The sequence below is a fragment of the Phalacrocorax aristotelis genome, chromosome 6, assembly GCF_949628215.1.
Source record: "Phalacrocorax aristotelis chromosome 6, bGulAri2.1, whole genome shotgun sequence".
In the NCBI taxonomy this organism is placed as follows: domain Eukaryota; kingdom Metazoa; phylum Chordata; class Aves; order Suliformes; family Phalacrocoracidae; genus Phalacrocorax; species Phalacrocorax aristotelis.
The window spans coordinates 30,928,356-30,951,957 of record NC_134281.1 but is presented as its reverse complement, the minus strand read 5'-3'; the positions used below and the strand labels follow the sequence as shown (position 1 = coordinate 30,951,957).

General features: G+C 49.1%; 1 protein-coding gene across 1 annotated transcript in view; it reads left to right on the top strand.

Annotated features, from left to right (window-relative positions):
• TNR (tenascin R) overlaps positions 1 to 21,324 on the top strand; it is a 34,299-nt gene extending 12,975 nt beyond the window's left edge. Inside the window, exons 8-22 of the mRNA XM_075096836.1 lie at positions 334 to 519; positions 3,447 to 3,536; positions 3,649 to 3,912; positions 4,558 to 4,824; positions 4,933 to 5,052; positions 5,587 to 5,730; positions 6,371 to 6,490; positions 7,075 to 7,218; positions 7,827 to 7,957; positions 8,956 to 9,088; positions 12,012 to 12,163; positions 13,112 to 13,208; positions 14,036 to 14,197; positions 15,794 to 15,957; positions 16,409 to 21,324. Coding sequence (XP_074952937.1) covers positions 334 to 519; positions 3,447 to 3,536; positions 3,649 to 3,912; positions 4,558 to 4,824; positions 4,933 to 5,052; positions 5,587 to 5,730; positions 6,371 to 6,490; positions 7,075 to 7,218; positions 7,827 to 7,957; positions 8,956 to 9,088; positions 12,012 to 12,163; positions 13,112 to 13,208; positions 14,036 to 14,197; positions 15,794 to 15,957; positions 16,409 to 16,528 — 2,294 coding nt within the window. The 3' untranslated portion in view covers positions 16,529 to 21,324. The remainder of the gene's footprint in view (positions 1 to 333; positions 520 to 3,446; positions 3,537 to 3,648; positions 3,913 to 4,557; positions 4,825 to 4,932; positions 5,053 to 5,586; positions 5,731 to 6,370; positions 6,491 to 7,074; positions 7,219 to 7,826; positions 7,958 to 8,955; positions 9,089 to 12,011; positions 12,164 to 13,111; positions 13,209 to 14,035; positions 14,198 to 15,793; positions 15,958 to 16,408) is intronic.
• The last annotated feature ends 2,278 nt before the right edge of the window (positions 21,325 to 23,602 follow it).

Here is a 23,602-nt window from a genome sequence, read left to right as displayed (position 1 = left end):
TCCTTACTCTAATATAGGGGGAAAACACTTTTCTTTTTCAAATAACATGCAATTAGTTCCCAAAGCGACTTACTGAGGGATGCTGTGAATGCCGAAGCACTCGCATTGGTCTCGTGGGTGGCATCTCCGGGTCTGTGCTGAGCAGGAGGTGAGAGCAGATGCTCCAGCCCTTTCTGCGGGGACATGCCCAGGGAAGGAGGGACCGCACGTGGGACCTCACGGACATCACAGCCGGGTACCCCTCCGCTGCTGTTTAGCCGTGCCAAGGCTACTATGGGGTGCGTTCCTGGTGCCTGGCAGTGAGACGGAGCCTCTCTCCCTTGTGTCATGCAGAGATAGATGCCCCCAAGAACCTGCGGGTGGGCTCACGGACGCCTGCCAGCCTTGAGCTTGCCTGGGACAACAGCGAGGCTGAGGCACACAGCTACAGGGTGGTCTACAGCACCCTGGCCGGGGAGCACTACCATGAAGTCCTGGTGCCGCGGGACACTGGTCCCACCACCCGGGCCACCCTCACAGGTATGCATGCACCCACACACCCTTCCTCCCTCTCTTCCTCCTCCTCCTCGCAAGCAGGTAGGACAATGGAGAGCCCAAAACAGCACTGACACTTGGTAGCACTCAGGCTGGTGCACATTTGAGGCTGTTTTGAGTTTACTAGTTACTGGAGAGAAGGCTTTCCTTGGAATGAAGCTCATTTTCCCCTCTGTGGGTCTGGATTTGGGCACTGCTTATCCACAAGCTGAGTGATGTGCCTCCGAGCAATGCACCTCCAGCAAGGGGCTGTCCAAGTCCCAAACCCAGCTGGCAAGGAGCAAAGTGAGAAATGGGGAGAGAAAGACATTTTAGGCTGATCTAGATGAAAATATTATTTCACCTTTCTGGTTTTTTCCTTGCTAGGAAAAAGCCACAGGTGCTGATGCCCCATCGGCAGCAATGGGGTTCCAGGCTGCCCAAGTTCATTGCCTTTTCCAAATTGGGCACAAAGCAGACTCAAACCCAAGGACGCTATTTTTGAGCAAGTCCCTCAGGCAGTACGTTATTCAGGCCAGCACAGGGGGTGCCACTGGGGGCTGCAAACACTACCCACTTCCCATGCCAGGGAAGTCCCAAATACCCTTTGCAGCAACACCACAAAGTACCATGTGAGATCTGGTTTCCTTTTTTTCAACTACAGCTGTTTTTCCTGTGAGATTTGCAGCTCTGGTGGCATTTTTTTGAGAAAAAAAAAAATTAGCAAAATTTTTTGAGCAAGACTTACACACATACAAAAAAGATCACTCGTTCAACTTGAAGCTCTTCAGTATGGCAGGACACCAGGTTCTTCCACATTGACTGTCTTCGCCCTCCTGGGACCTCGCCAGCCCTAAGAGGGCTCAGGCACCTCTGCCATATGGACCTATAGGAGTAAGTTCAGTGGGAAAGTCAAATGCCAAGTTACAGGCAGAGTGGCACCGAGTCACAAGAAAGGCTGGAAAGCAGGAAAGCAATTAGAGCAGTTAGCTTGAAAAATGTGGTACGTGGGAAAAAGAAACGTTAGGGATAGTTCCGGCTGCATTCATGATGAGGATGCGCATGGAGAAGTGGAATGAGATGGAGGGGAACAGCAAGGGATCGTAGACCTGGTGCTGGTCCCCTGCTAGCTTTCCTCTGGGCATTTTACTGCCTTTCTAGGTGAGAAGGAGCATTAAAAATGGGCCAAATCCTCCTCCCTGGGGCAGAGGTGCAATACTACCCCAGTGACCTAAACTGCAGTGACACTTGCGGCAGAGCCCAAGCTTGCCTCAGAGGAAGAGACAGCATGAAGGCTCTCTTTATCCTGAATAAAAATAAGGAAAACTGCCAAGTCTCTACCTGCCAGCACCAGTGCTGCCTGGCTGCTGCCAGACTCAGGCAGGGCTACAAGAAAGTCCTCCCAGAGCAAGCTCCAGAGATACAGAGGCTTAAGTCGATAGCAGTGAGCTATTTTTATATAGTGCCTCCATCATCAATTAAGCGCCTTGCTTTCAGCTCCCAGGGTACAGGGTACTATGTCATACATGTATATAAACATGTAATAAGCAAACAAATTTTTAAAAATCTAGTTATACTAGAAAATAACCTAAAAAGCATTCTGCTGGCAAAAAAAATATATACAGGATAGCCATAGTGTTGATGGCACATGAGCCTCTCCCATAGGTCTGTTATGCATCTGGTAGCCCTGTCCTCCAAGGTCTTGCTGCACAACATGCAAAGCCCATTAGAGTGGGTTTCCAGCCACCCGAGACACGGTGAGATCCACAGTGTAAACACAACCAGTGATTCCTTCAGCTACCTTCATCTGCTTTCAGAAAAAGCAGTGAGGAACGGTGCTGAGCAGAGCTTATCAAAGATTTAAGCTTAAAAATACAGCAAGCCGTACCCTGCCCCATATGTCTCTCTGCAAAAATCAGCATTTGCACAGAAATATCCCTAATTTTGCTCTACCCAAAAGAGCTGGGAGAGAAAAGGCATCATTTTAAATGCTCCTGCTCATTTCTTCCTTCTTGTTCCCCTTCCTCCCTGGTGCTTCGCCTCCTTTCCGGGTTACTTCTGACACTTATTGGGCAGGGGCGAAGAGGGTCCATCTCCCCTGCCCAGCACTAATATTGCACCGTAGCAAGAGGAGAGGAGCGGGGGATGGGGGTTTCTCTCCCTCCTGACCCCTCAGGGAAGGTTTTGATGGCTTCAGGGGATGCTGTCCCTGGACAAGGCAGGGTGAGGCCAGGCTGGAGGGTTTATGGCTTTCTCTAACCCCATGGGAAAGACCATGAAGCACAGGGAGGAGGGGAATGAAGCCATCAGCGGCCAAGCAGAAGTGACAGGCAGAGGCAGGAGATGTTCCACAGAGATAAAACAGCGATCAGCAGTAGGTGTGCAGGAAAGGAGCTGGATGAGCTTGATTCCCATGTCCCTTGAGAAAGGCAGTGCGGGATACATCCACCCCAAGGAGCAGCTCTTGATTCAGCTCCTAGAAAGACTGCACCTTCCCTAATTAATGTGCATTTCATTTACTCTGCATAATTTATTTCTCTTTGAGACACCAGCCCTGTGACAATATTTGATGTTGAATCCATTTGGAGACAAATATAGCTACTTTATCGTTCCCATCTCAGCTCACAGACACACAATTTCTGTATTGATGCCAGCGATTACAGCAGGCCTCACAACAACTTTAAAAAATTACTTATTTCTGAGCTAGAATAATCCACAACCCCTGTCCGAAGGCATCCACAGGGCTTTTTAAAAAGGCTCAGCTCTTCTCCAATGTGCAGAGGAACCTCTGACCTGTGGGAGGGCTGCTCACCCCAGGGATGCTCAGGCGGGTCCCCCCTGTCCCCAGCTGGGGGGGGGAGGTGTCACATCCTGAGGCCACCCAGTCAGGCACTGCTCTCATGCATCTTCATGTCCTTTGCGCACCCTGGCAGATCTTGTGCCGGGGACAGAGTACGGCATCGGGATTTCAGCCGTGATGGGCAGCCAGCAGAGTGTGCCGGCAACCATGAATGCCAGAACTGGTGAGTTTGGCCTTGTTGCATGCTGCAAGCACAGCTGTCTCCTATGGCTCAGACATCCCTATGGGACAGTCTGTGCATGGGGACAAAGATCTGCACCAACCCTCTGCTACAGAGCTTGACAGCCCCCGGGACCTCCTGGTGACAGCCTCCACAGAGACTTCCATCTCACTGACCTGGACCAAAGCCACAGGTCCCATTGACCACTACCGTGTCACCTTCACCCCTGCCTCGGGGATGGCCTCCGAAGTGACGGTGCCCTGGGACAAGTCGCAGCTCACCCTCTCGGAGCTGGAGCCAGGGACAGAGTACACCATCTCCATCATCGCAGAAAGGGGACGCCAGCAGAGCCTGGAGGCCACTGTGGATGCATTCACAGGTAGAGAAACACAAGTTGGGGTAGGGCCGAGGGCACAGACCACTGCCCCACACTGGCACCGCTGCCAGCCCACTGCGTCCCCAGCACCGAAACTCTTGAGGTTGTGATAGGGGTGAGAGCTGGGGGGAATCCATCTACATGGGAGGAAGTCTATGGACCTCAGAAGGATGATGGCCCTACCAGCATGGGGATCTCATCCCCCTGGACAGCAGCACTGAGCACACTTGCTTGGCTGGAAGCAAGTATGGGAATACAGAAGAGGCAGAGTTGGGGGAACAGCTGTCCTCTGTGGTCAGGGTAGTTTTTGTGTCCAAAAGAAGGAAAAACTAAGCCTTGAGGGACCTCACAAGCACCTCTGTGTGAAAAGCTTGCAGTCAAGAAGGCCAGACAGCTCATACCATCTGTAGTGAGACAGGCCCATCACCCACCATATGGGTATGGGATGGATTGTGTTTGCAGGCAAAGTTGAGAAAAACACCATTTTTCACCTCCCAGTTCTGCCTCTCAATCCCAGCACCGTTTCAGATCAATGGAGAGCCCAGAGCTGCAGCTTTGCCACCTCTGTTGGGTATACAAGTGCTGGTAACAATGGGGAAGCTGGGATATGCAGATGGTCGGGTTACATCTCTCCTCTCCCTCTTGCAGGGGCCCGGCCCATCACGCAGCTCCACTTCTCCCAGCTGACATCCTCCAGTGTGAATGTCACGTGGAGTGATCCATCCCCACCAGCAGACCGCCTCATCCTCACCTACAGCCCCCGGGATGAGGAGGAGGCACAGCAGCTCACGCTTGACGGCACCTGCAGGCATGCCAGCCTGATGGGCTTGCAGCCATCCACCGAGTATCTGGTGTCACTGGTGGCCATACATGGTGCCATCAGCTCCGAGCCTGTTGTGGGCTCCATCACGACAGGTACCCTGGGACCCCCCTGCTGGGCACAGGACCCCACCGGGAGGGCGGGCAGGGGGACAGGGAGCAGACCTGCCTCCCACAGCTTTGCTTTCTGCTCCATCTCGCTAGGGATTGATGCACCGAAGGACCTCAGGGTGGGAAATGTCACCCAGGAGTCCATGACTGTCTACTGGAGCCCTCCCATCGCTGCCTTTGACCACTATAGAATTTCGTACCGTGCCGCTGAAGGTAATGGGTCAGACCGCTCTTGCTCATGCCCTGAGCTCGCAGTTGCCAACCCTCCCTCCATCTGCAGCTGTGAGCAAGCCACCAGGTCATTCTCACCCCAGGCAGCAGCCCAGTGGCCCGGGAAAAACCACCGTTAGCTGGGATGGACCAAGAGGCTGCAGGGATGGAGGATGGGATGTCTGGGATGAGAATGGGGAAGGCCACTGTAACCAAGAGCCAGCTCAGCACAGAGGGGCACAAGCGTGACCTCCCCAGGGATGGTTAATTCAGGGCCTGATCCTGAAACCCCACTTTCCTTACCAGCCTCCCCTGGCTCATCTCCCTTCCTTAGCCCCAGTTTCACTTACGATACTGAAAAGGTAGAGCCAGCAGAATGATGGGCACACAGGTGTACACCCACAGGCACAAAACCCAGTTAGCCGCAGTATCAACCCTGGAGAGGGCTTTTGGCATTGCCCTCCCTTCCCGAGCACCTCCTGTACCCCAGGGGCAGGGCTAGCCATGGTGCCAAAGCTCTTGGCTCTGCCCCTGCAGGGAGGACAGACAGCACTGCCATCACCAGTGATGCCACTGAGTATGCCCTCCGCCGCCTGCAGCCCGCCACCAAATATGAGATCGGCGTGAAGAGTGTGCGGGGCCGGGAGGAGAGTGAGGTGGCTTCCATCACTGTGCACACAGGTGGGAAGGAGGTCCTGGTAGGTAGGTAGCCATCAAACAGTCCCAGGCCCTGCTTGCACTAGCAATCGGGCAGCTGAGAGAAAGCTGCACCTCATGCCAGCCTGATGCAAGCTTGAGAGGATGAGCAAGGCTCACAAGGGCCCAGTGTGGACTTTTGAAGTATGTCTAAGCAAAGCTTTTCCTGTATATGCATGGGTAGTCATGGGGGAGGGTGATAAATCTGTGTACCAGCCATGGGGAAGCCAGAGAATTTATGTTGGGCAACCATGACAACCTTTCCTAAAGGGAGTACAGATTTCCAGAAATAATCCCTGGGGAAGCCCTGACACAAACAGCATCTGCTGCAAGAATAAAACCTTCTGCTATCCCCAAACCCCTCAGAACCTTAAAAAAAAAAAAAAAAGAAACACCTAACATCCCAGGCTGTGCATCAGGAAAACAGTGGAAGAGCAGACCAGGTAGCAGAGCAGCGCAAGCTGTGACATCTGTGCTCTCCAGCTAGGGCAGCAATAACTCCTCTTCAGGCACATGTGCCTCAGCAGCAAAGCAGGACCACGAGCAATGGGTCACAAGAAGACCTTCCAGTTGATAGCCCAGTCTCTTTTATGCCTCTGAATCTCTGAATATGTCCCCCATGCAGCCATGGATGTCCCCTTGGGGGTCACAGCCACCAACGTCACCCCCACCGAGGCGCTGCTGCAGTGGAACCCACCACTGTCAGAGGTGGAGAGCTATGTCCTCGTCCTCACACGCCGTGCAGGTACACCAAAACCCTCCACCCATCTGCTGTGAGCTTTGCTGGGGCTCCATTTCAGCTCACCTCCACTTCTCCCCCATCCCAAAGCCTGGGGTTCAGTGGGTACCTTCTGCGGTGGGAGTAGGGAAGGAGCCCTTGCTTAGGGAGGGTAGCATCTGGCAGGTGGCAGGGCTGTACCCCAGCCTCAGATGCCAGCTCCTCCCATGCAGTTCCCCTGGCAGCACCTCTCACCAAGTCTCAGAGCATGGCAGTCCACACAGGAGGGGACTGAGATCCTCCTGCTTTACTAACTGACCCACTAGCAGCAGTCCAGGGGCAAGCAAGTACCCATCCCACAGAAACTCAAAGGGCAGCAAACGCCATGAAAGCCACTACTGAAGGGAAAGAAAGCATCAGGCTAATATAGGGACTGTGGGAAAACTAAGACCATCCTTCAGAACAAACACCACCACTACAGCTCAGCTGCCACAAAATAGCTCCTGGTGTTTCAGCAGTGTAAGTGCTTTTGATCGTGAGGTCATATCCTTTGACACATTTTGGAGAACCACCTTGAATATCTACCCTAAATCATCTCTTTTGGCTTACAGCTGCAAGAGAAACAATTCTTGTGGATGGAGTCAACCAGGAGTACCAGCTGACCAACCTCCTGCCCAGTACCACCTACACAGTCTCTATGTATGCCACCAATGGGCCTCTCACCAGCCAGACCATCAGCACCAACTTTACAACTCGTACGTATAATGACCTCCCCCACTACCTTTTACATGCCCTTAGCCATAAATCCACCCCAGGAAAAGCAGCCAGCAAGGCTAAGCCAAAGCCCTTTTCACATACCTGTGGGTGTAGAATTTGTTGTGTGCCAAAAGGACACGCAAATACCAGTGTTGGGCACAACACAAGAACAGAATTTTAACCACAACAAGTATAACCCATGATTTTCAGTCTTTCAACATGCATCCACCCCTTTTTTTGATTTCACCTGGATGTGGTTTCCCAAGATGACCCTTGACCAGGTCTTTTTCTTGCACAAGGCCATAGTCTAGAAGACCACTACAACCCATTTTGCTTACAAGAAACTTGACAGAGCCCATAGTACATGCATTTCAAACCTGTTACCCTTCAGAGAGTATGCAGGTGGAGAAAAACTTTTAGAGGGTTTGCAGAGTTCTGTTCAAGGCTGGGGATGGGTGATGAGGTCTGGAAATTGAGGGGGAGGATGGGCTTTGGGCTGTAGCTCAGGGTTGCAAGGCTGAATCCCAGTGTTCTGAGTTGGGAAGCGGGGCTGGGGTGGTTATGTGTGAGGACTTGTACTTCCTCAGGTCCCTATCCACCCTTGCAGTTTTGGATCCTCCAACAAATCTGACTGCGAGTGAAGTCACTCGACGGAGTGCCTTGCTCTCCTGGGTGCCTCCTGTGGGAGAGATGGAGAACTACATCATGATCTACAGATCTTCCGATGGCAGCCGGAAGGTGAGTGAGTCCTCACAAAGCAAGAGGCTCATCAAGTCAAGGAATAACATGACAGTGGAGAAATGAGCAGGAGAAACCAAATAAAGAAAAGAACAATGCTCACTAGGTCAGGGAGCAACCAGAAAGGCAGATGCTACTTTCTGCATAAACAATACTTTAGATAACAATTGGAAAAAGCAGGAAAAGATTGCCTAGGGCAAAATCTTTATGCACACCTGCAGGTCTGGGCACAGAGAGCATGCCTGGAAATTTTGGAAAAACAGGGCAAATTCACAACTTGTGAACTCAAGCAAGCTGAGGCAGGAGAAAATTATCCCATTAACAGAGATGCTAAAAATGCCATTTGCCCTTCTTGCAAAAGGAAAGATAGGTAAAGACAGCTAATTAATCCCACAATACAATATATTTGATTATTTAATGAATGTGTCCATATCTGCCTGTCTGGAAGAGCTACTACAAACGCTATCAGAAATACGTCACCGCAAAGAGTCTCATTTCCTTTGCTGATGTGAATGGCTCTGAGTGGCCAGAGGATAATAGCTTTGCAGAAGGGGTTCAATAAAATGATATGTGGCATTGGCTGACAACCAGAAAAACTAACATGACAGGACTTGACGGAGTCAAAACTGGCTGATAACCAGGTTTGGCCAGCTCTACTTCCTGCAATGCTTGGGCAATCTGTCATCCCCTGTATCGAGGACACACAAATCCTGACAGAGTTGGCAAATAGAGAACACAGACTGCAAATGTTTAAATGTCCTGTGTCCAACCAGCTAGATTTTTCCCACCCAAACCATCCTAAAAAGGTTGAATATATTAATTGACCTCATGTTGACTTAGTCCAGGGATGTAAGCAGACATGCAACACTCCTTGGCCAGGTAGCAAGGGCTGCAGTAGTTTGTGGCTTCCCTTCCCGCCTCGCTTGCTCTTTAGGATACCGATTGCTTTTCTTATCTGTTGCTCTTGGTGTCTACCTCCTTCTGGGACTCATGTTCAGGAGCTGATTGTGGATGCTGAGGACACGTGGATCCGCTTGGAGGGGCTTTCTGAGACCACAGAGTACACCGTGAGCCTGCAAGCTGCCCAAAATGCCATGCGGAGTGGCTTCATCTCCACCACCTTCACCACAGGTGAGGACTTGCACCACGTCCACTTGGCCAGGCAAGGTTTAGTCCACATACCATGCTGGTATACATGGACTGATTTTATGGGCTTTCCCTCAGGCAGCATTTCACCACAATCCACAGAGAGGTATATTAATATCCACAACCCACAGTGCTACAAAAATTTAATGGCTGAAGGACCTATAATACAAACACAAGGTCCAGCCCAGGGCAAGGGGATTTGAGCTTCAGATGAGGAACCATCTATCAGGCCCTCTGCCTTGCCCTTGCCCCTCTTCAAATGCATAAATAGAGGGGAAAAAAAACCAACAAAAGTCAACAACACATTATCAACAGATATGTTCTTGTAGTGAGTGAGGGGACACCCAGCTGGTCTTTCCACACTGTAGACATGGTCTGATCTCTTATAAACATCATAGAATAGCTTGGGTTGGAAGGGACCTTTAAAGGTCATCTAGTCCAACCCTCCTGCAACAAGCAGGGACATCTTCAACTAGATCAGGTTGCTCAGAGCCCCATCCAACCTGACCTTGAATGTTTCATATCAAAGCCAGCATGCCTGCAGGACTGGTCCCACTGATTTTATCTAGTTTCATTATTCCTCCCCCTCTAGAAAAGTCACGATTCATTAAGGCAACGGGAATGGTCTCCTTTCTGAATCAAATGGTGGGCATCCACAGCCACCATAAGCTTCACAGACAGAGAGCTTACACCTGCAAGAATGAAGCTTGCATGAAAATGTCATCATTGCCCCCACCCTTTGCAACCGTTCACATTAGAAACCATGCAAAGCATATAATCCCTCCCTCTCTTTGAAAAGCCTTGCTAGGCCAGGGCAATTAAGAGTCAGAGTGCATTTTGTTCAGGGCTGAATCCAACTATGTTTCTCCTGGGCTTCAAAAGCACTAAGAAGCCTGAAGATGACATCCACCGAAACTCCTCCCATCTGCACTGCCAGTTCAATTAGGAGAGTTTTCTTTGAATCCACTGTGGATACACTTCCCCATCCCGGTTACATGCAAAAGTCCCTCTACCTGCTTTTAAGAGATAATAGAAACTATTTATGTCAATGAAAAAAGAAAAGACTCTTCTCTAATGCATCTATGGATCAGCCTTTCCCATTATTCTTGCCTTTTATGCAGGCACATAAAGCCAGTGCAATTCAGGCAGGTGATGGGAAAATATGTGTATTCTTTGAGGCTGTTTTGAGAGTCAGGGACGAAACTGCACAGGGCTGGCTTCTCAGCTGGACTAAAGCAGCAGAAGCCCACTCATGTCCAGTAAAGAGAGCACTGCTTCAATTAAACACAAATGTTGGACCTCAGCAGTGTTAGAGACACCATGGCCAGATAATGCAGCATCCGAACACAAGTTTAATTTGCTTTTAAGGTGAGGATAGACATCAACAAGAAACCAGTTTCCCCCCACTTATCCCATATATCAATGAGACAGAAACAGCCAGGAACAAACATCAAGGCAATGCAATACATGGGTAGCATCCCTCAGCAAAGAATTGGGGTCTGGGATTCAGTTCACTCTGGCAGGATATCGGGCCACTTTGCAGAGAACAAGGACTTGTCTTTAAGGACGCAACAAAAAAAAAGAAAAGAAAAAAACCCCATTCTTAATTTAAATTGTTTTGCTTCCTTCTGCTAACAGTACACATCCCGGGGTTCTTCCATTCCCTCTGACATATTAATAGCTTGGCCTCTTTGTTTCATGTTTGCATAAGGTTCTTGGGGAATTGTATACAGATGGGACAAAAGGAAGAAACAGATACAGTATTTATAATTTATAGTGGTTTGAAATGCCTTTCAAGGTCTCCTTGGCTCTTAAAGATATGAATATAAATTAAGAAACAAGTAATCTCCGCAGAGCTCAGGGGAGCCTGAAGTGGTTGTCTTTGAAGCAGTTTCATTGTTGGATACTATAAAATGCAAACACTGTCTCACCAGACTTTGCGCTACAGATCACGGAGGTGGGAAAAATAGGGGAACTTCATCATTTGGACAAAGTGAGGACCTCCCAGTCTTCAGGTCACAAGGGTGGGGAGAATATGCCCAAGAGGGAAATAACAGATAAGGGTCTGTACCCTGGTCCTATGGGGTATCATGCAGTTGTGATGGATGCACACAGCATGACCTTTATACCCACCTCCTCAGTAAGTAACCAAGACACCCTCAAAAGCCACATCCACATTGCCAGCTCTGCACTCATTTACTTCATCATCCATATAGATCAACAGCAAAGAAAAAGGTGATTTCCCCCTTTTGCATTAAATGAGAAAAAAAATTGAACCCAGAGTTGACATCCCAGTATGCTGGGGTCTCATAGTTCAGACTCTCTTAAACTCTGACCCCCAAATGAGACTTTTTTTCATTAGAGGATACCTGCAGCACAGCCACACAGCCCATGCTGCCCACCTCTAGCATCTCACACGGCCCAGTTCCTGCTCAGTTTGCAAATGACAATCAGCCCAGCAGAAGTCCACCATCATTTCTCAGGGCATGGATCAGGAGAGTCCCGCCAGAATCAGTAAAATCATAAAACTTGTTTGGAGCTGGCAATCCTGAGAGGAGAACAGCTTTTGGTATTTTCACAGCTGTCTAAATATGCTGGTGACAGCTTAAACCCCAGGGTTTCAGACACGGTGCAGAAACATGATCCAAGAGGTGACATCCCTCATCATTCATAGTGATGCACCTTTCCAATATAGGACCTATGGGAGATTGATTGATATATACACACTTTTTTTTCCATTAAATCCTCTGATGTTGTTGGCAGATGCAAAGTCCCACCACCTCACAGAATAACTTGGGCCACAGAAGCCAAGTTAGACCTTTTCTGGAACATAACTAGTGGGGCCCAAGGCATGTGGAAAGGGTATCGCTCTGCTTAAACTTTGCTTATTTTCTCTTTAATTTCACAGGCGGCCGTGTCTTTGCTAACCCTCAGGACTGTGCCCAGCACCTGATGAATGGAGACACGCTGAGCGGCATCTACACCATCTCCATCAATGGGGACCTCAGCCAGCGAGTGCAGGTGTACTGTGACATGACCACTGACGGAGGCGGATGGATTGTGAGTAGCCATGCAGTTGTCCTATGCATTGTCCCCATCAGAAAGTAACCAAGCCCCATCCTACCAGCAAAGCAAAGCACCACACTGTGCAGGAACAACAGCAGGCTTAATATCACATGCTTCATTTCCCACACCATAGGGAATGGCCCACGCTTCAGTAATAATAGTTACACTTGAAGAAATACCCTTTGATTTATTTGACATGTTTGCAATGCTTCTGGAAAGCAAAATCTGAAAGTGAAGCTGATTTATTGTTCTAGAAATGAAATTAATGGCCAATAGCTTTCATAGGGAATGATTCACACTGCCTGCAGTAGGAGGGTGTCAGGCATCACCCTGATTGAGTCCACACAGGAGCATTTTAGAGGCGAATGCCTGTTTGGTTTTTGAATTGCACAAACATTGCTTGTCCTGATGGGTATGGACTGACAGCTTAAGTAAATAATGCTCTGGTGCTTTGATTTTATGCATGTCAGATGTTTACTTACAGGCATTACACAAAACTCCACTAGATGTATAACTGAAACAAAAAAACGGGCTTCCTCAAATGCTGATTTCTAGCACAGATGTTATTTTAGCCAGGAAATTTCCCTCCATCTCACTCTGCCTCAAAGCATCCCCTTGGATATCACAGAAAGAGCCAGCCAAAAGCAGAATGCCATGCTAGAAAACCAGAGGCACCTGGTGTCAGGTAGAGCAGAAAGCTTGAAGGCTGAATCCTTCCTATTATGACATTGATTTGCCTTGGACATCACCTAACATCTCTTCAGTTTCTCCTTCTGAACAGAGCTGCAATTAACATTAACCAGATGGATTTTGCACTTTTCTCTCCCAAAAGACACGGTGGAAAGACAAAGTAGTGTCTTTATTTCATGTGTCCCAAAGTCCAGCAAGGCTGTCCATCTTTTCCTTCACACTGGTTTTTCTCGTGGTCTTCCCTCACCGCAGGTCTTCCAGAGGCGGCAGAACGGGCTGACTGATTTCTTCCGGAAGTGGGCAGACTACCGGGTGGGCTTTGGAAACTTGGAGGATGAGTTTTGGCTGGGTAAGACCTTCACCAATTTTCTTTCATTAATGCATCAAACCTGAGATCCATGTGCACCGGTTGCTCACCCATGCCAGCTGTTGGCTCCTCGCCTCTCACCCTGTTCCTCTACACTCTCCCGCAGACATCTTTTCTTCCGTTGTTCGTCCCCTGCCCTGCATGTTAGAATGTCACTTATGGGCACACTACATAAAAGTACATCATGAAGGCCAGCAGCTCCCTAATTTGCTCCTCCTAGGAGAGAAGGGGGTACGCTGGGGGTCTTCATGGACCAAAACCCGTCATCCTCCTTTGGATGACTGCAGGTCGCATTGGTGTCATCTACAACTCATGGACCTCACCTGGCCTTGGCCAGCAAGCCAGTTGCCCAAAGAAAGTAGGAAAGGGGTAAGCAAAAGACACCTCATGGCTCTGAAATGGAGCATGCTCCCCCAAAATGTGAACATGAGCCAACACCAGGTCTGCAGTGTAAACACGCTCTGGCTTGTATGGGAGCTTAACAGCTCAAAAGATGGGTGTGCCACGCAAGAAGCACCCGGGCTCCACAGCTGATCATCCCTAGCTTCAGCAGCATGGAAAAGCTGGACCTGGGGCTTGAACCCACCTCTCACAGCCACAGGGAAGTGAAACTAAGTGGGGACAGAGAGTTCAGACCCCACTAGTGCCAGGAAAGACAAAGACTTAACCAAAAGTGCTGTTGTTCTCTGGTTCCTCTCCTCGCTCTCATTTCCTATGGACATTTTATTTGCCTAGAGCTTTTGTTGTTTGCACACAGAATGCATCCAGGCACTGGGTTTCACTGGGTATCTTGCTGCTTGACTTGCCAGGCTTGGACAACATCCACAAGATCACGTCCCAGGGGCGCTATGAGTTGCGAATAGACATGAGGGACGGCCAGGAAGCAGCATATGCCTACTATGACAAGTTCTCCATCAGCGACTCCCGCAGCCTGTATAAGCTGCGAATTGGGGACTACAATGGCACTTCAGGTACAACCTCAGTGCTAGCATGTAGTAGGGGAATCCTGGGACCGGTGGGTCTGAAACTGTGAAGGAAATCCCAACATCAAAGCTTACTTGTCTGGAGCAGCAAAACACAAAACCTTTCTGCCTTCCTGCAGTCCATCACGAAAATCAGGCTGATAAATCCCACTGATCACAGAGGGGATTTTCCATTGGGGATTAAATATTAAATATCGGAGGCATTGCTGTTCAAATAACCGGGTCAATCATCAGAGGTATCATCTCACTTGGCAATCACTGCAGCTCGCTATTGATGTCATGCTGGAGAGTGTATTTATTGCCCTCCCACAGCAATGGCAAAATCTGAAATCCTCTGCATTGTTTCCTCACCAAAGAGACCAAACATTGTTTGGTTTTGCAAGGATCCTGTCACACCTATTTGGTCAATTGATATAGCAGCACTAGGCTTTGCCCACGAGAAAATGGTGGGTGAAGGGTGATGCCAGGAGGGCATGGAGTTCTCTTCCCCAAGAGGGGGAGAGAGGTACAGCTGCAGCACCTTTAGCTGGAATAGGCATGACCAGTGCAAGCCTTCATGATCCAGACGAAACTTCACTGCCATGTACTTAGTGAGGAACCCCACACCATATCTAAGATACAGGAATTTTCCTATACAATATCTGGTAGTTGCCACTGGAAGAGAAGAGACAGGGCTCTTGGTTGCGTGCAGCACAGTACTTGCTCTGACCTTAAGTCCCAGGGCATGGGACACCCAACCTATTGCCAAAAATGCCAGTAACAGTGCTGCAGACATTAATCCCTCCCCTTCCCCATGCAAGCTCTTCTTCTAGACACCCAACCAAGGAGCTTCTGCTCCACCTTAAGCAAAGAGAGCCAAGACTTGCCATTGCTGAGAGGTTTTATAGCAAGCCTCTTAATGGCTGGACTGCACACAGCTAGCATGGGTCCACTTCATATTTTCTTAGATACCACCAAAGAGCTTATTAAGAATGTCTCCTGCAAGTGCATCACTCAGTTATAATAATGACCATATTTTACTTTGGCTCTTCTTTCACCCAAAAACAGCTCTCTTGCTCCTTAGTAAGGAGCGAATATAAGGTTGGTGAACTAAGACAACATGCACCTTCCAAAAGTCCCCTTATCCACAGGGAGGAAAAAAAAGCCAAGCATCTTGGTTCAAGAGGCAAATGCTTGGTCTCCTCTGGGAGAAAAAAATTCCCTTTGGCTAACAGGAGGGAAGGAGACTGAAAGTATCCTGAAGTTACATAGCAGATCAGGGCTTCAGGAGATCAGGGATAGTCATACCTAGGACTTAATTAATTTCTGAAACGTTGACATTCAAAACCGAACCCCGTACAGCATTTTATCTACCAAACCCAAGCAGCCTCTAAGATTTGCTGTGGTCTGTACTGATCCTAAACTGACAGCAGAGGCCCTCATATGAACCAGTTGTGAGCAATTCCAGTTAACGTTATTCCCAGACTTTCAGCTGCTTGAGCTGTTGATTGACAGGCTACCACATGTACCAGAATATCTTAATTTCCTTATGAAAAGACCAGATGACTCGGGCTCCTTCACCCCTAAAGGCACCTCTTTCCACAGGGGACTCCCTCACCTATCACCAGGGCCGCCCCTTCTCCACCAAGGACAGGGACAATGATGTTGCTGTGACCAACTGCGCCATGTCCTACAAAGGGGCCTGGTGGTATAAGAATTGCCACCGCACCAACCTCAATGGCAAGTACGGAGAGTCCCGGCACAGTCAGGTAAGGGCAGAGCTGGGCTGAAAGCCTTCAGCATTTCTTCCAGGAGCATGACCAAGCACACCAGCAAGCCCAAACTAGGTCTGGGGATGCATGGTCAGTGCACCAGGGTCAGGAGCACAGCTGGGGTGACCCAACACAAGCTGGAGCAAAAGGAACCACTTTCAAGTCATTTAGGTGGGTGCTTTGTGCCTCACACTGGCTGCCATGATCATTTACCTTGGCACCTTGTTAAGTTACATTTTAAAAAATACATACATAAGATTTGATCAGGAGCCTTTGAGCAGTGGGAAAAACCCAGCAAGCCAGAGCAGCAGAAAAGTTTCTTGCTCCCAGTGTAGCAGGACCTTTCTTCTGGCTTCTCTATGGTGGTCAACCCTTATTCCTTCCTCTCCCACTCTAGTCTCTCATTAGGGTCTTTCTTTACCCTGTGCCTTTCCCTCCCTCCTGCCAGGGGATTAACTGGTACCATTGGAAAGGCCACGAGTTCTCCATCCCCTTTGTGGAAATGAAGATGCGACCATACAACCACCGTAACATCTCTGGGAGGAAGAGACGGTCCCTACAGCTCTGAGCCACCTGAACTCCCTCCTGCCGCCCACCACCTGACCTCTTCTGTCATTTGTTTGTACTTTATAATATGAAAAGGGAAAAAAATTACTCATTTGAGATAGCAGCCTGCCCCTCACAAATGCTGGAGGGAACCACAGCACAAGCAAAGGCTGTGGGAAAGGAAAGACCTCATTGCTTTGCACCTGTCCCAGAGAAATACCAAATTTCCAGTCTCCCTACCCCAAAACTCTCGCCCTTAACACAAGAAGAGAGAGAGAGAAAGAGACAGATTTTTGATATTTTTTTAAAAGACTTAGAAATCCCCAGAAAACCCTGTTAGAAATGTTTGCCACAGGGCTCATGGCAGAAATCTTCGCCACAGGGACCTTGGTGCAGCCATTTCCACCCCAGTCACAGCCAAGGACACCCATCTTCTCCCTGCCTCCTGGCAGGGAGGTTCCAAGCTTCATGCCATCCTGTAGACACCAATTCTTCCAGCAGGCATAGGCCCATCTCTCCTTCTGGCCTGGTCATCCCTCCCCTATGCACAGGCACTGTATACATGGAGACAAAGCAAGGATGAGCAAATGCAAGGCTCAACCCAATCCCAGTTTTCACACCAGGAGGGCTTGGCAAATTTCTGCATATGTAGACAAACTCTAGAGAGCCCACAGCTCACATGTTGGCCCCACCACAGCCAAAGCCATCCTCATGTACATGATGTATAGGGGAACAAGAGCTGCTCCATCAGCCCTAACCTGCATCATCCACTCCTCTGAGCTGAACTCATCCCACTCCAGGTGCATGACATCTGCCTGTGTTATGCTGAGCTTCACGGAGAAGAAAGGAGTCAAATTACAGGACTTGGGAGAAAAATAACTACTTGTGGTCTTGAACTCTAGAGCCTGTTTCCCCTGTTATTTCTGTATGCCACTGCACTGTCTCTCACTGAGGTCATTGGTCCCAAACCAAAGAGTCTCAGAGAAGAACCAGCAACCAAAAGAGCTATCACACAAGCGCAGCCCAGCCTGAAGCCAGCAGCTGGCAGACGCCAGGTGCTTTTGTTTAGGGAACTCTGCACACACAGGGAACGATGATGACACAGCCAAGAGACGACAAGTGCAAGCTGAGAAATGCCCACTCCTTCCTTCGCCTACATCTCTCTTCGCTGCCATCACAAAAGGGACACAAATCTCAGTGCCTTGATATCACCATCTCTCTAGTGGGAAATCAACTGTTTCCCCTCGAATAGATGAGCTCAATCTTCCCATCCTTAAATTCTCCCACCTTAAGGTTGACGGAGCCTTTGGATAGCTCTGGCTGCACTCTCTTGTCACTGACACCATCTCCATGCAGCCCAAACGACAACCGTGCTGAAGTCACTCCTCTGCTGAGGGCTCTGATCAATGCTGACCATTGTCACTGGCCTGGTCTCAGAGAAGGGACTCATCACCACATCCAAGGACAATGCAGCCTATCGCTGGGTTCACAGCCAAGGGTGCATTACAAATGCTAAACACTGCTGTTTGATTTTATCACACTGAAGCTGCTTTGTCTCAAGAAACATCTTCCAGATGGCAACATAAAGGCATCTTTGCAGTAGCTTATAATTCAGGCCAGTGTTTCTTTCATGGTCACACTTCTGGATTTTCTGACGTTACTCATCACTGCTGCAGAGCTGAAGAAGGGCATTAAGCAGGAAACGCAGCCTCCTTGTCCATGCCACATACTGGCACGTAAAATCATAGCTAACCCCAAGGTCAGGATTAGATACAGGTCCAGCCCTTCAAGTGGTCAGCTTACAAGCTGGAGTCTGACCTGCAGTAAGAATGCTGCAGCTCAGCAACGTCTTACTTGTAAATGAGGCTTCTCTTCTTTCTTCCCATCAGCATCAAATCAGGCAACAGGTCAACTAGTTGAGGAACGGGTCCATCAGGGAGACTGCAGGTGATGGGATCTCGCGGGACATGGCCCGTGTCACAGATGGCAGCATGTCATGCCTCCTGAGTGGCCTGCCCTGTTTTAGGTCCCAAAAGCTGACAAGAAACAGCAGATAGACTTGATTAAAACCTAAGAAGCCTCCTAGTAGACCAGCAGAGTAATATTTTTCCCAACATCACCAAGAGTTTATAGACAAGAAGTGTCCTAAGAAAAGCACCCCAGTGCAGTGGTTAAAGTGAGGAGCAGAGACTGACAGTGGATGGCATTCCTCACTTGTCTTGGATGGTACTGTTTGCTTATCTACCCACGTGAAAGGATGAGACATCAGTGGAAACACAGGAGCTCATCACTCACAACCAAGTGGAAGGCAAGAACTCTCTTTTCAAAAGTACAAGTCAAACAGAAAAATCAAAACATGCCAACTTTTCCAGGAAGTTAAAAAGAAGATCCTCAAAAAGGCTGATTATTCTCTAACTAGATTTACTGCTGTATATCTCTCCCTCCCTCCTCATGTCTATCATCCCTTTTATAAGTCCAGTAACCAGGATAAGAAGACCTGGCTGACACAACTCCATCATCAAGTCTGAAGGACAACCTTGGAGATAATATCTGACCTTCTGCTGCCATTATGTACTAATGCTGGTCCTTGATCTCACACATGGTACCAGGGTGTTGCCTTTCCATCATCCTGGTGAAACACAGTTGCTAAAATATCTTAAAGACATCTACACATGGTGGTTTTTATTCACTTGGTGATAACCTAACCCAAGCCTAGGCACACAATCAATCAGCAGCAACGACCCAGTCATTTGGCCAATTGTCCCTTGTTCACACTGTCCATATACAAGATAAAATTTTCCAGAAATTCATTTTTCATCGTTGCCTGATAATTTTTGTGTGTGTGCAAAGCTCCTGCCAGCAGCTTCAAGCAAATTTGTGCTTAATGTTGATGCTATGGAATGGCCAGATGATTAAGTACAACCTCTCTTTACTCTCCATCACTCTTTGGGCAAGCCCTTTTTCTGAATTCATTCTCCAACCAGAGCAAGTCTCGCCCTATCCCTCATCAGCACAGCACTGAGACTGAACGAAGTCTTGGCAACAAGCCTGAAATTCCCAGAAACCCACCCTGGATCCTGCACAATGCTCATCTTGAGAGACCTTGGCTCCAGCACATGAACCATCACTGGGCTCAGTGGCTCCTCTGCCATCCAGCTCGTATGGCCCAGGCTTGTCCCAGATGCCAAAATGAACCTGAAGCTGTTACGAAAACCACACAGTCCACTGTAAGATGCCAAATCTCATAACATGAAGCAGGAAGAAACACATCAGATCCTTCACCCAGCAGAACACCCAGGACACCTGTAGCCTTTCAAACCCACCTGTTTTTCTAACCTCAAAATCCTGGAAGAAAACATCAAGGGACTTTCTCATCTCTTGCTCAGTTTTGATTTCCCTCTCTTTCCATTTCTGCCAGACCTCCAAGCCTACCTTCCCACCATGCATTGCACTACAATGTAAACGAAGGGGAAAAAAGGCCTGAAAGGAGAAACTACTTTTAGTAAACTGATCCTTAAGACAGCATTTACAGATTAATAATCTGGGGAAGGAGAGAGGCCAGGCCCTCCCCAAAAGTAGCCGGGTTTTGACAGAAGGATGCTGGAAGAGTGTCAAAGCCACACAAAAGCTGGGTAGAAGCCTTTGATTCTACTCCTTATCTTCGTATTACTTTACCGTGGGCATCTCAAAGCATAGTAACAGCCTAAACACCCTCTTACCTCCTTCCTAAAGTGACTCTCACCCCAGGTGAAGCAGAGAGGAAGCATTGCGGTGTGGACAGCACAGCTCACACCGCCTTCGTCCCCAGCACTGCTGCAGGGGAGGGGTCAGGCAGTGGTGTCCCTGTGCCAGGGTGCCCTGTGCCTGCAACAGGCTTAGAGTGACCTGCTGAAATACAGCAGGAGCCAAAATACCCATGCAGCACATTGCCTCCATGCCAGCACATGCCCTTCATCCAGACCCAGAGCTGCTCTCCTGGCATGTCCCCATCATCACACCCTGGGGTGACCATGCACCCCCTGCCCTGTGCCCCCCAGCAACACCCACAAGCTTTGACCTTACCAGACACTGCTAGCAAAGAGCTCTCACCCAAAAAATGCCCTTTAATTCATGCTTACACCCACTAATGAAGGGCTTTGTCCCAGGGCCAAGCAAGAAGCCCATCCCTGTTTCTGCCAACCAAGCACCCCAGGATGGCCATCAAACCAAATCAAGCCCCTTGGGGACCACCGGTTCCCTCCAGGGTCACCTTCCTCCCTCCTTAAACCTGATGGTGTCCAGATGGTGGTGGCAGCTCCTTGCCCCTTCCAGGGGAGATGTCTGGGGTAAGGGGAAGGTAAAGGCCCTTCCCAGGGGAGATGCTGATACCCAGACCCACCTCAGTACCCAGCCTGCAGCTCTCCAGGTGTCAGTGGTTTCTCAGAAGGATGGTGACATGAAGACCTAAACAAACAAGCAGCCCCCTGTGTACAGCTGTTATGTTGGAATTGTGATTATTACTTTAAAAAAATTTAAAACCATAAATAAGAAGGAAGAACAGAGGCAACAAAATCCCTTGGACAGGTTCTGATGAACTCAAACACAAACCAATGCAACCAAATGAGGGGGAAGATAAAAGCAAATAAATGCATAAGTAAAATAAATAATATAAATAAATAATATATTAAACAACCCTCCCCACCCTGTAATGAAAATGTAGCTTGGAGAATGGGATTGACGCTTGTTAACCATTGTTAACTAGTATTTTTAGTCTTGACCGCTCTTAGGCTATGTATAGTTCCTTTTTTTAATGCATTTTCTATACATTAATAAAAGATACTGAAGGAGCGAGCTGTGTGCCTGTCAAGGAGTGGGGTGGGAGTGGGGTCCTGGTGCATCCAAGCCCAGCAACATCACAGCCCCAACCTCACGCCAAGCAGAGACGTGCATCCCCTGTCCCTAATCCTCATTTATGCCAAGGGAGAAGGAGCACAGGAGGCTCATTAGCAGGGATTTGCATGCTCTCACCCTCCTGCAAGGGTGCCCCACTGGAGCTCAGATACTTTTGCATCTGAAGCAGTTGGCCACGGAGGCTTGGTTTTTCACTCAGCAGTTTGCAGCTGAGCTGCAAGGTGTTGTGCAGCTGAGACAGCCACCCCAGCAAGCCCAGCAGCAGCTGGAAGAGGGCATACTCCTCATTTGCAAAGCACACCAGGAAACACGAACGAGGAGGAACAGAGCAGATGAGAGACAAAGAACATCCAGTGGGATAAAAAAAATATAGAAGGAGGAAATTTGGGGGGAGCTGCCCAAAACATGCCATCGGTGCAAGCTGCCCAAAGAGGTGGTGCCATCTCCATCCTTGGAGGTGTTCAAGACCAGGCTGGAGAAAGCCCTGAGCAACCTCATCTGACCCTGGGGCTGCCTTGGGCAGCAGGTCAGACCAGAGGCTCCCACAGTCTCCCCTGCCCGAGTTATCCTGTTAAAATAAATAATAATAAAGTGACCACAAAGTTGGGTCGGTGCAGCTGGTCTCTTAACCCTGGTAAGGCAGGGAGCTGTGCTTTGGCCTCAGCCCAGCGCAAGATGTTTGGTTAATAAATTTAGCTGCTCCTATGAGCTAGAGAGGCCCTTGGCTCTGCAGCTTACAGCCAGAGAAAGCAAAGACGTGGTGTAAATGCTCGGGAGCAGAGCAAAATGACCCTGAAGTCTTCAGTTAAAGCCATTCTCCTGATTTAGACAGCAATCTGTTCCCAGCATGAAGGAAACCCCACCGAAAACCAAATTGCAAGGCTATTTCCAGCAGAACATGCTCCCAGTGGAAAACAAACAAACAAAAACCCAACCAAAAACCAACACTAATTTAGCAAAAATCTCTGGGACAAGTATGAATTTCAGATGATTTTGAAAGTCTCCTCTCGTTTCACACGCAGGCTTTATTTAGACCTCCTTGTCTTAAGTTTTCATGTTTGACACGTAGCCAGGCAGGATGAGAAAGCCCGAAAGAAGTTTTTCTGCCAGACTGCTTCAATATTTTCTAAATTTAATTTCAGAGAGACAAAACAGGGGAATTTGCTTTGTGGCAGCTTCTCAACTTCTCTTTCTTGCCCCAGTTTAAGAGATTAAAAAAAAAGGAAGTGGTGAGCACGGGGTTCCCCCACCTTGGCCACGGCCAATGGCACAGTGAAAAGACAAGCCTGAAGCCTGATGGACAAAACTGTCTGGATTAAATGACCTTTTTCATGTCTAAAGGGATTAAATGCTATGGAAGACCCTTGAGGAAAGCCCAGGGGTCTCCCCTGTATGTGGAGGAGCCAAGGGGTGGAGATGGGTTTGGAATGGGGAGGAAGGGTTGCCTGCACTGGTGCTTTGCTTCCCAGCCTTGTGCAGCTTGGCCAAGCACTTGGCCCAACATGGTGCATTCCATTTATGGTCTCTTAGAGAAGGGCAGTGCCCTTCACTGTACTCCCCATTCAGCATGTCTGGGGCCAAGCGGGGCCACCAGGACCTCCAATCCAGGCACAGCACCCCAAAAAAAGCTCACCTAAAGGAAATACAGACTTGCTGTTGCAATAACCAGATGCATGAAGTGGGCACGCACCACTTGGAGGTTGGGATCCAGAAAAGGCAGGACCATGTGGAGAGACAGCATCCCTCTGGACCGCAACCCACATCCCAGAATCAGAGTCATGGCCCACCTCCATGCCTCAGATGGGATGCGAAGGGGGTGAGGGCTGGCACAAGCCCTTTCCTAAAAGGTGCAGGTTTTAACTTAAGCCCAGGGAGGTGTTTTGCCCCATGATATCAACCCCTGGGGAGCTCCTGCCCCATCACCCATTTAAGGTGCCCACCGCCCTCATTGCACAGGCCCCTCTGCCACTTCACAGCTCAAAGCCATGTGTATACTCTATACATGGTCCTGCAGTATAACATATGGTGGTATCTCACATTTCCAGCCTCTTCAAGGAGCGCACCTCCCCAGGCAGCCCAGGCTTTGTGCAGGCAGAACCCACAGGCAGCACAGCCACACTGTGAACAGCCACTCTCCTCTTCGGGCACTTCCAGCAACCACAGAGCATCCCACCGCCAGCACCCCCCCATTCGCACTTTGTACAGA